Source organism: Cottoperca gobio, unplaced genomic scaffold (genome assembly GCF_900634415.1).
Source record: "Cottoperca gobio unplaced genomic scaffold, fCotGob3.1 fCotGob3_146arrow_ctg1, whole genome shotgun sequence".
Classification (NCBI taxonomy): domain Eukaryota; kingdom Metazoa; phylum Chordata; class Actinopteri; order Perciformes; family Bovichtidae; genus Cottoperca; species Cottoperca gobio.
The window spans coordinates 13,075-29,771 of NW_021166807.1; the positions used below are offsets into that span (position 1 = coordinate 13,075).

A 16,697-nucleotide genomic window follows, 5' to 3' on the forward strand; every position below is an offset into this window, starting at 1 on the left:
CAGAGCAAATAGCACACTCCACTTTATTCACATTCATCTTTCTATGAACTCCCCTCTTTATTTCCTTACAATAAGAAGTAACTTGATTCAGTTCCTTCCTTTCAATCTACTTTATTCTCAACATTTTCACCAGAGCATAGAAAACCATGTTGAGATAGGCGTTGCAATTCAAGGCACAAGGTTGTTACAAGAGTGTTACAAGAGTGCATGGTTTAACTTCACTGTAACTGTCACATGCCAACACAAATGTGTCATGAGGAAACATTATTTTAACCTTTTAAGCAACTGAATAGCTAAGTGTGGGTTTAATCACTACAGAATACTTCATGTTGAAATCTAAAAAGAACAAACATTTGGTTTTCACAACTATCTTATGTGAATTTATGGGCTTTGAATTCCCAGAAAACAATTTCAAGTTTTGCTGTCACAAATTCAGATAAAGCTCCGCTGTGTGACGGACTGTGTCACTGAGAGGAGCTCTGATCCATTGCCTTCACCTTCAAAGCGTTTTTTATTGGTAGCCCGTGTTCAAGTTTGAATTGTAAACCTTGAATTATTTTCTTTTTAATTTTTATATTTCAAAATTACCAACACATTCTGAGCAACAAAAATAGAATATATATTGTACAATTTAATTTCTTTCTGAATTTGAGTCCTTAGTCCTAGGTTTTTTTTTTAGGAGATTTTGAACTTTCACTACTTGAGATGAACTAGAAGAGGGGACTACACGACACATGAATGCAGATGGATGGTTTTCAAAGTCAAATATTGTTTTTTTGGGTATTAAATACCAAGTATTTAGTAGTGATTACATTTCACCATTAAGTGTTCGGTTATGGCCAATATTTGCTTCCATACTTGGAGTGCAGTTCCAGATGAGCTTGTATTGTTTTACACAATTACAAGCAGCTTACATTTGAAAGGTTGATTTACAACTCATTAGTGGACAAACTTCAACATTTGCATAATCCCAAACTACAATATTGATTAGCGCCATCTGTTTCCATTCAGTGACTGTGAACATGTTGCAGATAAGCAGCGTAAACATACATGCAAGAGTGATCATGTAAAGCTGTGTGAAGCGGCGGCTGGCGATCCATCAGCGTCTGCAGCTCCTCCTCTCCTCCTCACTGCATCCTCTCACTGAGCTCCGAGGCTTCAAGCATTTTCTGAAACACAGCAACAGCTTCATGTGGATTTGTTTCACGACGCAAAGGTGCAGTATGTGCGTGTGTGTCACTTATTTAAAGGAGATAGCATCCATCTGCTATGTTAGCTGACAGATAAAGTAAGATGTGCTGGGCAGAGATTTTTGTAATAGCAATTTAAATGTCTACTGTTTAATTATGTACAAGTTCCCTCTGTTAAACAAGCCAACTGCCATTTGATGCTAATATGGGAGTGTCGGTTAGATCAAACCAGGACCAACTGCCATTTCATGTGAATACAAGACACAGACATATCCTGATTAGTCTGATTAACTAACAAGAGACAGGACACAGATGTGTCCTGATCAAACTAATTAACTCACTGAGACAGAATATTGAGTGTATCACCCAATATTTTGTTTACATAAATATTACCTTACAAGCATTAAAGGGCAGTTTGGCCCGGTCCCCTGTGGTTTTTCATCACCTCGTCTCCAGACCAAGTTGTATAAAATGCCTGTGTTTTCTTCCAAACAGCGTCCTCCTATAGACTACACTGTGCTCTGTAGAACTGGTGTCTTTGAGATCTCAAATAAATGGACAAAGACAACTCTGTCTCTATCACCATTTATTTGACTTGATATACATCTCTCCAGAGTAAAGCAGGAAAACTTCCACAACACTTTGTGTGTCGCCGTTTTATGCCCAGCAGCTGCAATCACAACCACTCAGAGTCATGCATGAAACAGCCTGTTACTGTAGCACGACTCATCCAGTCCTGATATATTGTTTCACTATGTTAAGCAGCCCTCTGACAACTCTACACCTTTCCCTGCACACAAAGATCACTAGAGATCGCCTGAGCTACATCTTTGTTCTCTCTTCCAGATAATACTCTGTCACTACTACAGCACTAATGTAGGCATGTGTGCAATGTGTTATGTTTTCAGAAAGTACTGTGTCCAATGGGCTGACATTAAGCTGTATCTAATGAAATCAGGGTTCAGGTCTGAAGTGTTCCTCTGCTGTGATTGATGTGCTCAGATGGCGGCGCAGTGGAAGGTGACTTGGAGCTACACAAGTACAGCCAAGAAAGTCACTTGTCGGTCTGATCAAATGTCTCCTGTGGGAATGTGAGATCTTTATGTAGCATGTCCTCCTCTGACTGTGAGCATGTTGCACTCACATTCATATTGCACTTTAATCACACCAAACACTTCTGTTTGATTTGCTAATGGGATTGAAAGATTATGATAACTCCCAGCAGCATTGAATCCAACAACACTCATGCTGCCTGTCACTTCAGTCATTGTATTTCAAATATATCATATTAGAGTATATGACATACTATAATAATAGGAGGGACTATTTTAATTTGAACATCATTATTTAATAATAAAAACTATTTCAATTGGAGTGTGTATTTTTCTTTCATATTGCCACACTTGGTAACCGTTTTATAAAAGCAATAGCTCACTTCAGACCGTGATATATGGTCATTATATCACAGTTAAGGGGCACAGAGGCAGCAAAATACTGATTGCTTGATCACAGCAGGGGACAGAGGTGTGAACTGCTGCTGAACCACAGATCAAAGACTCTGGTGTGGAAATCATCTTCCCCTCCTGTAACAACCATTTGTGTAACCAAAGGAGGAACTATCCCAAACTAGTTCTTTGATTTGATCTGCGTATAAACACCATGGAGGAGACATTCACTCCTCTGAGCAACACATGGCAGCATTACAACCTGAAGTGTGGGAGTTTGGACATATTTTCTATGTAACATAACTCAGCTCCTTCTTGCAAGAATATTGATTACAACTCTTATTTGATTTGGATCCTGACTTTGTGGGTTTATTAAGAATATTTTCCCAAAAAGTATATATGATATTAGTATATACTGCAGGAGGAGTTGTCAGCAGCATTTCCCCTAAACTGTAGAAGTTGCTGAGTTGTGTTAAAAAAACTTCTCAGTTAATTAGCAGCCATGATGATGATACAGTAAACATAATATTAGTTTTTCTTTAAGATTATTTAAGTTATATATTTTAGCTCACTTCAGTCCTCATATTTAAAATGAGTAAGTTTCATTCATAACTAGGAGAAAATCATAAATATGGCAAAATGGATCAATGCCACAAATAGTCTTAAATCAGTTGTAAGAGCCCAATCACAGATTTATATTTGAGAAGAACATTTATGTTGGCATGACAGATTACAAGTGTTAAATACTTTTTAAATGAATTCATTAGTTTTCATTTATTGATATAGGTGGAGTATACCAAGGTTATCTTGCTGTTTACTATTTTTCTGTAATAATGTGATAAAGTGCTATATTTTATTATTTATGACGACAGATGATAGCTTTCCGTGAGGATGGCCAAAAAGAGGTTTTTAACTACGGTATGCTCGTAAGATGCTGCAAGTTTGGATCGCACAAAGTTTTTTGACCGTATAGCTGTGTTAGCAAGGTTAGCATGTTTTAGTTATTTAATGCAGGGTTAGAGCACATACTATTGAATCATCACGTCGGTAGTGGACCGGGTGAGATGTCATTTGGATGGAAATCACCTGCCGTGGTGCTATAATTTATTTTCAGGATTTATCTGCCACCTGTGAGGACGATGGGTCTTCACTAAAAGTTTGGAATATTGTGGAAATAAGATACCTTGCAGACTAAGTGGCCTAGGAACTTGGTGCATTGTATAACTACTATACCACTATCTCACTGGTACGTGCCACTTCAGACATAACCAGTTTGTACGAGTGCTTCTTGCATTTTGATGAAAGTTTGAGATCTGTGAGCTCAGCTCATCATTTCACAAAAACAGCCCGAATCCACAACTGTCAAATGTTTCTGCAACAAATCTATTGATTTGGTTTCTTCCAACCAGAAGTCTACCTTCTGTCGGTCTGTCTATGTACTTCTGTCAGAGTATTGTCAAGGTTTACCTCAAGCAGTAGAGTAACTCCCTTCATCTAGCTCTATCTGAGTCTGAGGTCAAACAGAGGTCATCCACAGAAAAACAGGCTCATCGACACGCAACAAAACATAAATTTCATCTGGAGTAAGTGATGATCATAATTATGCCATGCATGTTTTAATCACGGTTATGACCTTGGAAAAGGTGATGCTGTAAATATATCAGCGTTCATGTTATATATGATATACAATAATAATAGATATGTTATATGACAGATTCACAAACAAACCTCTGGAGTTAGGATATTAGATGAGTGTCAACAGTATAAATTACTTTAAATAATGTCTTCCAGAGCTACTCACCCTCCATGGAGCTGTCTCTGCAGAACCAAGAGAGCACATAACAGCAGTGATCAGAGCACTGCACTGAGGCTTCATTATACAGGACTGTATGGAAGCTGCAGTTGTATCTTACACAATAAAGTAACAATGTGAACTCCTGACCTTCAGTGTAATTCAGAAATTTTATTAGAAAACCGGATTATGGAAACTGGGGATGGAAAGTGTAAAGAGTCAAAGCTGTACAATGGCGATATTGTGCAGCAGCAGAGCACAGCTCAGAGAACCACTGAGTGATGCTTTACTGTGGAGCCATATCAATACTGTTAACAGAAGGCCCACCATTTGTCTTCAGCAAGTGCTCTGGGGCAGGCATTAAGCCCATTGTTCATGCTGGATGAAGCTAACGATAAGCATGTTGTAATGGACGTACAGAACATGTCCACTCTGTCTACAGCGGTGGTCTTCACTATTTTTTACGTGAGAGCCACATTGATAGGACAAAGTCAATAGGAGAGCCACTTTTACCGCAAAGTATGAAAAGCAACATCCAGTGATAAAAAGCATGTCTGTTTATTAAACTGTCATTCCACCCAGAACATACAATATGCAATGCAGCCAACCAATGCATTAATTAAAAGCAGGGTTATCTTAATACTGGGATAATGTTGTTAAACTCTGCAAACAATATTTCTACTGAAGCCAAAAAACATTCTTTCACAATTTGAGTCTGAGAAGTTTTATTTGCCCGAGCCAAAATCCATGCGATCTCAAAAGATGCCTCAGTTAATCGTTCAGCTGTATTAGTTGTCCTGTGTATGAGCCTTTGTTGTCCAGAAAGAGAAGAAAGCCGCTCTATTTTTTAAAAACTAATTTCTCTTACAGGTGCGTAAATTTCGTTGAATTTTGGATGCGTCGTTTGGAAATGCGGCTCCAAATTGACTTCTCTTAAAACCAGAGCGGGTTTGTCTGCACATTAAGCATGAAGGGTTCGACTCGTGGAGGACAAATACAAACTCCTCTGTCCACTTTTCTTGAAATTTCCTTTGCTCATTTTGTATGGCTCGTACCTTTCTTTTTCTTTTTTAACGGGAGCACCCGTTGTCTGTCCACAAACCACATCTCCAGCATCTTCCTCTCGATTTGCGGTGGTTTGATGCTCCAAAGCCAAATCTTAACTTTCCTCGTTTGTCACGCTTTGTTTCTGTCCACCTGTTGTGCAACTTTTTAATAAGAAATCGATCCATTTTACGTCCGTAGAAACACGTGCCAACTAGCATGTAATGGTGAAACGAGTCGACTGGAGCAAAGCTAACGCGAGTGAAGGACAGTAACGTTAGGCTTTAGCTTTTCTGTAGCTCTCTGCTCATTGGGGTTGATAAAACTAAGGCAGTCATTTGAAATGCCTTAGTTTTTTACTAATTACTTAGTAATTAAAATTCTGCAGGTCTGTTGCATCTGTCCCCTTTGTGATCAGTTTCAAGTATCTGGAACATGCTGCACGCTGACAACAGACTGAAATTCACAGACAATGTTGATGCCAATATGTAAGAAACCAGAAAAAGTGTGTGCCTTGTGTTTAACATCTCAGTCTGATATGGTAACCCGACTGTAGCCAACAGCAACCATTGGATCCTGTGTAGAATTCTGCTCTCTTATAAAGTCCATTCTTTCTTGTCCTGCTTGATAGAAAGTTCAAACTCACATTTAATCAAACATACAAAGACAAACATTCACGTCAAACTTATAACATAATTTAACTGATTTTGAAAATGACAATTCACATTTACACTGTGGAAAGTTGCCCACGGCAACATGATGTTTTGATTTGACTATTTGCTTCCCACCCAGGAGTGCAAAGCCGGAATGAATTCCATGTTTTTGGAGGCAAGAATAATTATAGGGTTTTGTAGTCGAGGTGACATAAAGAGCATACAAACGTCATAAACAATTCATTGTCACGGCCTGTCATTCCTTGTGTTTTCCCTGTGTCGCCTGCTTGTTTCTCTCTCACGCCTGCCTTCTACCTGCTACCCACTTCACCCTCTGCCTCCACGAGCCGGATGTTCTCCGTCCTCTGTCCCCTTTCCCGGGGAACCCCTTCAATAAACCTCCTACCTATTGCTCCAAGTTTGGGTCCTTCCCTTGTTGCACACGAGACATTCATACAATATTATAAAATCAAACCGCAACCTTCAGGGATTTGAGCAGAGGCTCCATTTCAAATAGCATCATTTACAAACTAAAATGATCACAAGAGCAGATGAATAACAGTTCTGAAGTAATATCTTTAATTTAAAGCCTCCTTCCAGTTTTAGCTTTAAGAAAAATGTTGATGGTGGACTTAGCCTGGATTGATGGGACAGTAATGAATATAGTCACTGAATAAGTCACATATTCTTCACAAATAGTTGTACAGATTTGAAATATATCTAGTGAAAATATGTATCCTTTTTTAAAAACATCTCAATGTTTATACAGTGTAGTTTGTTCCAACACGAGGTCACATCTGTTAAGATGTTACACGCAGCAGTGGCAGATAACAATGCTGATGAGGACACTCACTCACTGTCAGCACTGATGAGCTGTTCTCAGGTGTGCATCAACACAATGTGGAGTCTCGAGCCGCGCTGATGCTCGCTGTCCTGCTTAATGCTCGCTGTCCTGCTTAATGCTCGCTGTCCTGCTTAATGCCGTTCGACATGTCCTCCAGCTGAACTCTGTCAGCTCTTTTTAAACCTTCTATAGCATGTTCTAAAGTGCATACGCAAGACCATTTATGGCCTGTCCAACTCCATTTTGCTAGTTAAAAGGCGCATAATGTGGGCGCCGTTTAATGAGTCCTCTGGAGTTATTGGAAATATTTGGATCTCCGGTCACAGAGCAGAGCTGAGCAGTGTCTGAGAGCACACTCATTATTCCATTACATTTTCAATTGTCAGCTGCCAACACTGTAGTAAACGGAGGAGCTGTGTGTGCCTACTGGTAAGGCTACATGACATAACCTGGCACATTGCACATTAAAAATAAAATAATCCGCATTTTAAATTGCAGAAAAATACTGCAGCGTTTTGAAATGTTGAGTGTGAGTGCTAATAGCATTTTATTGTATTGTTGGTTCTATTTTGAATTCGATTTTTTTTTGCTCGAGGATACTGTTAATTATAGTTTTGTACACTCCAACACCAACCATAGGTGTGATATAAAGGAATATGCAATAGACCGGCTTATTCTGTCATTAAAACATATGTAATTATAAACATGTTGCTATAGTTTTCTTTTATTTGTCATTGCTGTAATTTGTGCTGTTAACTGACTTTATGTTGAAGCTTCCACACTTGTTGTCAGATCTTACCTTTTTCTTGAGGGCCTCCAGTGATTCAAACTCCAGGCGGGCCAGGTTGATCTGAATGTGTTTGGGAACATCCGGGATGAGGAAGGTGAGAATGAACTTGAAGGCCAGCAGCCCATGCTGAAATCATAGTTTTTAAGAAAAAAGAGAACATGCTTGATTATGTTATTTATCCTGTACACATATCATCTATTGCACGTCTGTCCGTCCTAGGAGAGGGATCCATCCTCAGTCTCAGTCCCTGAGGTTTCTAACATTTTCCCCCTTTAATTGTGGGGTTTCTTTTAGGGAGTTTTTCCTTGTGTGGTGTGAGGGTCTAAGGACAGAGGGTGTATCCTGTACAGCCCACCAGACAAATGTGTTATATTGGGCTATATAAATACATTTGATTGATTCCTTTGGTTACCCAGAATACTGTGTGCTTACAAAGCACTCTACTCAAGTTCTTCTCGGATCTCATCTTGACAGGTTACATGCACGATGACTCTTGCTCACCACATGTATAAATGATCAGACGAGGTGAAGATGAATAATGAGAAGAGCCTGTGTGTGCCTTGACTTGACTTTTTTCCTCACATCCGTTTCTTTTCACACATACACATCAAAGTGAATAAAAAAAAATAAAAAATATATATATACATATATATATATATATATACACACATATATATATATATATATACACACACATATATATATATACATATATATATATATATATATATATATACACACACATATATATATACATATATATGTATATATACTCTATATTATATAATATATATATATCTATATATATATATATATATATATATATATCTATATATATATCTCTCTCTCTATATATCATATCTCTCTTATTCTCATCTCTATCTATATCTATCTCTTCTATCTCTCTCTATCTCATCTATATCTATATCTCTATCTATCTCTCCCTCCATATCTCTATCTATCTATCTCTCTCTCTCTCCTCTCCCCTCCCATATCTCTATCTCTCTCTCTATATATCATATATCTCTATCTCTCTCTATCTGTCTCTGTATTCTCTCTGTCTCTCTCTGTCTCTCTGTCTCTTATCTCTGTCTCTCTGTCTCTCTCTGTCTCTCTGTGTCTCTCTCTCGTCTGTGTCTCTCTCTCTATTTATATATCTATTATGTGTATATATGTGTGTGTGTGTCTATATATTGTGTGTATATATGGTGTGTGGTATATATAGGTGTATATATATATATATATATATATATATATATGATATATATATATATATGATATATGATTATATATACTATGATATATATATATGATATATGATATATCTATATGATATATGACCTTAAGTGGGACCTGGACATTAGCTAAAGGGACAATGCAGCATATCTTTTTGCTCTGCTGAGAAGGTGACGATTGTAGCCAACCCTTCCCACCCCCTAATCAGATTCTGATAATCCTGATAATGAGCAGAGGTCTAATCAGAATAACTAACAGCACCGTGGTGGATATCAGGACCTTTAATTCTATTCCTTGATGTGGTTCCAAAAACTGAACAGTGTAGTTGAAAGAACCCTTGTGTATCCAGCCTGTTGGACAGAACTGAGACTGGAGCTGCGGTCGAATACTGAACACAATGGACATCCTCTGTCTTTTCCTAAACACTTTTCTTTCAAGGAAAGATGTGAGGGAGAATTCATAAGGAGGACAAGAAGAGAATCCCACTATTCTTACACAAGGCTACGTAATTATGCAACGGCCAATGTTATTGACGTTGGTCTGCCGTCTCCTTAAATATGGCTGCCGCAAGGAATTGTGGGACGGCATTATCTCCTTTACTTTGGGATTTAAATAATGTTACATTGTTTCCTATGCTGCAGCCTATAACATTTTCACAACAGACTTGTTGGCATGTCTTAGTAGGAAAAGCACAGGTGTACTTGATAACATTGGAAATGCATTTAGGTTCCTGCTGATGTAGATGCTGGCTCCCTGTGGCTCACAAACATACACTTGATGGAACTGAGCCTTTGTTAACACCTGTGAAAGTCTCTGAATGACTGCCTTTGTCTGTCTCTGACACTGACTGTCTCTGGTTGACTGTCTCTGATTGACCGTCTCTGACTGACTGTCAGCCAGAGACGGTCAATCAGAGACAGTCTCTAGCCAGACACGGTCTCTGGCTGACTGTCTCTGGCTGTCATATGCAGAATCTGTTTATAGAGATGAGGTTGAGAGGTATTTGTGTGTGAGTGTGTGTATGAAGTACCTCAATAGCCACTGTCCATAGTATGAGCTGCAGCTCTGAGTCGGGGAAGTAAGCCTTGACTTGTGAAGACATGCCAATCAGCGAGCAGTTGGTCACAACAGCAATCACGCTCATGGCCTCAAAGGCAAGCTGGACACAGACAGACCGACAGACAGCAACAATCAGACTTGTTTCCACAAATGAAAACCTTTTTTCCCAACCTGGCCACAGTGCATGATACCTTTCTTAATAATCTGCACTGTTCGGGTTAGGAACAATATTTTGTCCCTGGGGAAGTGTAACATTCTCAAAGTGTACCCACATCCAGTGTTGGGTAATGTTACTTTTAACAGTAACTTGTTACATTACAGTGTTATCCACTAAGAAAAGTAACGTGCTTTTGCATTACCAAAATTGAAAACTACTTTGTGTACCTGTGCAGGCAGGAGTGACAGACACAGTGCCCCCTGTTAGATGGCTGCTAGAACAGAACGTTAATACAGGTGCGTGCAGAAAGCTGAAGAGAAAACTGTTTATTGACCACAATGAAAACGTTTTTAAAAATAAGGTTACACGCCAGCAAATATGGATTGAAGCAGAATATTACGTTATATAAAAAAACAGGTTGTGAATTTTGGAAATGAGACAATTACAGAGATGCTGTGTGTATCTTTTAAATATTACAGACTTGTTCTGGTTTTATAGGAACAAGAAACCCCCCCGCACCACCTCTCTTTGTCCTCACAGCTGCCAGGAGGCTGTTTCTCTGACTGTTTATCTGTCTGCAGCCCCGGGAAACAGCGTAGCTTCAGTTAGCAGTTAGCTGGAGTTCAGCCACAGCACCGGGGAAGTGCAGACTCCCTGTTGTTTGATTGAATTTTGGTATTCTTGCCCTGTTGACTGACTGACAGGCATTACACAGGAGTAAATGCAATCAACAATATAATGAATACATTAAAATACAATACATTTGCCAAACTATTACATCTAAAATATAAACATTAGAGATTGTATTGACCCAATTTAGAGGTGAAATACTGCCCCCTATTTATTTCGAGCAGGTGGCTCAGAATTACACATTGGACTATTGCACACAATTTTTCTGTAAGTTATTAATAAAAATACTTCTAATGTGAACATAATGAATGAAGCTTTGGAGCTTTAAGCCATATTATACCATGTTAAGGATTTGATAGATCGATAGATAGATACTTTATTCATCTCGAGGGAAATTTAGGATTATGAATAATGGAGACTCTTCAGTTGATACAAGTAGCTTCTTCTCCACCACCTAACCAAGCTGGCTAATTTCCCTCAGAGTGACAGTTGAACTAAAAGCTAGCTGTTGCTGTTTCTGAACTGTAGCATGGTTCTTTTTTTCCCTTGCTGCTGTGGAGCTGTGCGTATGCAGGTGCCCCAGGTGCAATTTGCTATTCACCGTGATGTTTTTGTAACACATTGCTTATTTGAAAACATAACTTAATAACTGATTACTTTGCGTTATGTTACTTGTTACAAAAAAGTTAACACTGCTCACATCACATGTCAGACAGAGATGAGCCATGGAAACAACCAAGGATATGTGTGTTAGTTGTTGGTCTTAAGCTGCTCCATCAGATTTTAACCTTTCCTTTGGTCTGCAACATCAGGTCATGTGTTTAGCTTTGCATTTCCTGAAAATAATATCAACCGCCTCCTTTGTGTCAAGAATACTGTGATACATCCATAAAGGTACCCGAAGCAATCTGACAGAGTTATTCCAAGAGAAAATAGCAGTGTATATCTCACCTGCCAGACTCCTATGTTGGCTGCCGGGTCAGAGAAGGGCCGTTTGAACACATGACACATCTTGAAGGCATCAGAGTAAACCTCTGTGATGTTGTTCAGCACCACCAGGACAGCAGCCAGAGGGTAGACGCAGGAGAACAGACTGACGTAACCAAACAGTAGGAACAGCTCCAGGTAGTCATCAAAGGTGCCCTTAGAGACACACTCATTAATGGACTCTGAAGCACATAAAGGCTTTCATCTGCATAGAAATAGACCCCGTACACATACCAAGTACATGCTCATGTCGGCCTCCAGCCGGACCTGCTCGGCCAGAGCAAGCTCTACGTCCTCCACAGCTCTTCTCTTCTGAACGTTGCGCATCATCTTCTTGTTGCGTCTCCTCTGGAGCCAGTACGGCAGGAAGGCCTCCATGACCTGATTCAAGATCTGACTGGTGATCAACAATGTGGCCAGACTCTGCATACAGACAAAAACAGAGAGCAGGTGGGGTGAGGAGAGGAAAAAAGATATAAAAGGTGAATAGAAAAGTGTTGGGAGGAAATATGTCCCCTTTGTTCTACACACATTTGTGCACGCGTATGCAGAGCATGTAGAAACAGTCACAGGACCGCGCACACATTCTTTTCAGGATGCCCTCTCGCCCTTATAGTGTTCCAACAAAAGGAATGGAAATAAAAGTAGGGAAACAGAAAAAAGCCACAAAGAAAGTGAAGGCAGGAACTAAAGAGTGGAGACAGGGAAGATAAATGGAAGGGGAGGAAGCAGAAAGGTGGAAGAAAGAAACAAAGAAAATGGAAGAAACAAAGAAACAAAGAAAAGTGGTAAGCTGTCAAAAGGGAAGTAACAACGGAATCAGGAAATAGAAGGAAGCAAAAGTAAATTAAGAAATTAAAAAAGGAAGCAAATGAAATATAGCGTTGAAAGAATAAAGGAGGTAGGCCTACCTGTCTGAGCAGAACCATGTCCTGCATGACGAAGGCAATGTAGAAGAGCGAGGCGAAACAGTTGAAAAAGTTGAACTATGGGGGAAAAGAATGATGACATGAGAAGCTGCACTGTGATCACTGAAGGACAGAATGGGCAATGTTATAGGAAACATAAATCTGTCATTTATACTCACTACTAATACTTTGAGGACCAAGTGATTCTGATATGAAGACTCGAGCCTGTGGTTCTCTAAGTACACAGAGGGGAAAACACGCCAATGAAGTGCAGAAATCCTCATTTCAGCCACAACACACTCACTCATACACCTACACACATCTTTCGACTGCATTTACTACGCGTTGCCTGCCATCCAAAATGAAAGAGGAAAATATCGAAAGGTTTCCTTTTTTGAAGTTTACAAAATAATTACAATAATGTTGTTTCTGTCCAATCACTGAAAAAGGTTTCCTAGTTAAAGAGTATGGAGTTTCTATGAAGTAGGAGGACTAACAGATTATAATATTATTATTATTATTATTATTATTATTATATTATAATTCCATTCAACATCAGAATTCAAAAGTGAAAAAATGAATGCAGCATATTTTAGTACCTAGTTTGGGTGAAGCTCATGTCCTATAATGCAACTCGGTGTGCTTCATTTCACTGTGTAATAAACACCTGCATGTTTCCTGTTAGAGTTCTCTCAGCATGACAACTTCTCCCTGTGACTTTGACACAACCTAACTAACAACTACCAGAAGAGACAAGTATGTCAATCAAGCACATTCTGTGAATCTATATTACTATATTTCCTAAAACCTTTAATTGTCCCGTAGTGTCACAGACGTCAGTGTCACTGTGGACAAAAGTGTCAACTCAACACTATTCTAATTATTAATTCATCTGTTGAGATTTTGTTAATCACAAATGAAAGAAAAGAGCATCACATGCCCATCACATATTCAGTCCAAAGCCCAAATATTGACTTTGCTATGATAAAAGCAGCTGATTCTCACATTTCAAATGGGATTATCAATTATCAAAATCTATGATGATTGACTTTCTGATGAAAAATAGATTATAGATTGTCTGAATAATGAAAATACAGCACTACTGTAATAATATTGTTTCCATACTAAGAGCCTGCTCACCCCACTCAGTGAGGAACTCAGCCACATATCTGTAGACCAGGTTCATAATCTCTATGACTACAGCATAGATAACACTGGGGATGAACAGCAGGATTCCCGTCCAGAATGTGGGCTCCTCATCGTGGACTGACAGCGCCCAGCCCTCCATGAGAAAGTAGATCATCATGACATAGAGGGACAGGTAGATGCAGAGCAGGACGAAGGGCAGGGACACCAGGTATATCCGCAGCTGCCTCTTGGTGTTAGGGTAGAGAGGCTCCTCGCGGCCCGTCACAGGGTTGAACCCAAGCACGCCATGGAAACCAGGACGAGGTTCTTCGAAGGCTTTCTTCCTGCTCAGTGTGCCCCAGATGTAGGCTAGTGAGGTGCTGCAACGCTTCCATAACTGGTGGAGGAAAGGTTGGGCTCATCTGTTACTCAGCTTTCACTACATTCTTATTTATTCAAGCTACAATGTTTTACACTCCTTTTATTCTTCTGGCTGCATTGTCACAACTTTTAACATTTCTTTAACTGTCCCTTAGGTTGTAATTCCACTTGAGGTGACCAAGTGACTTATAAGTAGATACAATCACTGTCCATACCTCCAGGATAACGGTGCACCAGACCAAGTTGAACACAGCAAAGACGACATATTTGTCGTAGTCCTCCCAGTCAAACAGATAGTAAGGCACTCCAATGAGAGCCATAGGCACCAGAGCAAAGGTGAAGTACTCCAGGAAGCCAAAGTAGAGGGCCTGACCCTCGCCATAGTAGTGTCTGATGTCATCTGGGGATAGAGAATGGAGAAGAAAGTAGCAGAGAGGAATAATAATGAAACATGGCAGAAAAATAATTATAAAGTGAAGAGAAATTAAAAGAGGAATACAACATCCACAAAGGTTGAGAACAACTTTGATTAGTAAGGCAAATGTTGCATCATCATGTAGAGTTACAATAATGTGGAGTGTATGTGCTTATCTCATCAGGGTTTCACACAAAGACAGAAAATGAGAGATAATTGGTACATCTTCTACTCACCAAGAGGCTGAAAGGAAAACTTCACCTTCTTGTACCAAGAAAAAGACAGCCTCTTAAGTTCCTCCTTGTCATGGAGAGGAAACACTTGGATCAGGATCCCCTTGGACTGCAGTCTGCGAACTAAAATGTATATAAGAAAACAGCCTGTTACCTCCCGTGTTTTCATTTTTATTCTTTACACTTTTCTGCAACCTATTGTCTTCAGGGCCAGCAGCAAACCATATGTATCTGCTTTAACAATGGAAAGCATGATGAATAAAAATGTTGTGTGGAGGTAGTTGAGTAAATCTTTATTTGCTCAAAGTTTAAATTATTTGGAAGATATTTTGCAGACTTTTGAGTGACATGAAAATGCCTTGCAGCCTTTGTCTGAACTCACTTTCCCAAAGTACAGACAAACAACAGCTGTGCACAGTGCACGGTCTATAAGCAATCATTTCTATTGTCTTACACAGAGTGACTCAACACAAGAACACGAGAGCTCAATCATTTCATCTGCCATTTCTTGACTGCATCATTTGTAGCAAAATTATTACTTTCTGCTTTAACACGATTTGTCAAATAAAGGCACTGAAGAGAGTCGGCCTATCTCCACTGAAACTTTATTGCTTCCTTATCTCGCTTAGGGAGGATTTCACTGCATCTGCATATGTATTGTTTCCATACTGCTGCTACAGTGAGAGTGAGAGAGACAAAGAGAGAGAAAGCGAGGCAGCAGTGGGGAGAACTTTACAATGTTTAGCCTTTTTGCTCGATAAATGAATTAGATGATTATCTCTGGAAGTTGTTTCTGGATGGAAATGTCTGCTTTTGTGTAAACCAGTGAGTTAGATACCTGACAAACAGACGAGGACAGACACTCACTGATAGATTTCCCGGGGTAGAGCTTAGCCTGGGTGTGTCCAGGGACATGGGTCTCATCTTTGGCCCGTAATGTGTCCAGCTCGTGTTTAATGATGTACTGACACTCAGCCATACTGAGGAAGGAGTCCCCGTACCCTGGAGACACAGAGCACACACTGTATATGTATGTATGTATGTATGTATGTATGTATGTATGTATGTATGTATGTATGTATGTATGTATGTATGTATGTATGTATGTATGTATGTATGTATATATATATATATATATATATATATATATATATATATATATATATATATATATATATATATATATATATATATATATATATATATATATATATATATATATATATACACACATACACATATACACACACACACACACACATATATATATATATATATATGCTTTAAGTTTTATTCTCCAGCAGAAATACTCACAAGCCCCCATGCAGCCTCCTCCTGGACTTTACCTTTAAAGTCTTTAAAGTTGTGTTTGTTGGCGCAGGTGAAGCCTCTCATGGATCCATCATTGAACTCCTTGAAGAGGCCCACATCCTCAGCTCCAGTGAGCAGCCTTTGCCATGTAGCCCCCACCAGGAACATGTTGGGGTTTTCCTTCTCCTGAGCCCCAGCTCCAGGGCCCAGCTGCTCCACCAGCAGCTCAGCACCTGGGACAGAAGACCGGCTTAGAAACACTAAATGAATGCAATAGAAACAGTGTAAATATGAACTGTAACTTCCACACCTCCATTCTGCTGCCGGTCTCTGATCCTGCTCAGTAACCATGCAGTGGCTTCCTGCTTGGTGTCTGAGGCGAGCTCCAGCACCACCAGAGGAGTGAAACTGTAGCTGCTGCTGTCTGCTGACAGACCCTGCACCATCTCCCCTTCACCTGCACCACAAAGAGAGGATTTTATATTGAATAATTA

General features: G+C 39.5%; 1 protein-coding gene across 4 annotated transcripts in view; it reads right to left on the reverse strand.

The window, feature by feature from the left end:
- Positions 1–16,697, reverse strand: part of ano10a (anoctamin 10a) — a 21,883-nt gene continuing 5,186 nt past the window's right edge. For 2 of the 4 annotated variants that reach the window (XM_029426250.1, XM_029426251.1), the window contains exons 2-15: positions 16,514–16,660; positions 16,239–16,436; positions 15,760–15,894; positions 14,896–15,015; positions 14,460–14,644; positions 13,876–14,260; positions 12,915–12,970; positions 12,739–12,813; positions 12,062–12,250; positions 11,792–11,983; positions 10,025–10,153; positions 7,768–7,884; positions 4,437–4,453; positions 1–1,169 (exon numbers count right to left, since the gene is read on the reverse strand). In XM_029426250.1, the coding sequence (XP_029282110.1) occupies positions 1,100–1,169; positions 4,437–4,453; positions 7,768–7,884; positions 10,025–10,153; positions 11,792–11,983; positions 12,062–12,250; positions 12,739–12,813; positions 12,915–12,970; positions 13,876–14,260; positions 14,460–14,644; positions 14,896–15,015; positions 15,760–15,894; positions 16,239–16,436; positions 16,514–16,649 (2,004 nt within the window). In that variant the 5' untranslated portion in view covers positions 16,650–16,660 and the 3' untranslated portion in view covers positions 1–1,099. Of the gene's footprint in view, positions 1,170–4,436; positions 4,454–5,595; positions 6,092–7,767; positions 7,885–10,024; positions 10,154–11,791; positions 11,984–12,061; positions 12,251–12,738; positions 12,814–12,914; positions 12,971–13,875; positions 14,261–14,459; positions 14,645–14,895; positions 15,016–15,759; positions 15,895–16,238; positions 16,437–16,513; positions 16,661–16,697 lie in introns of those variants that run through there. The other 2 variants (XM_029426252.1, XM_029426254.1) reach the window with 2 other exon arrangements.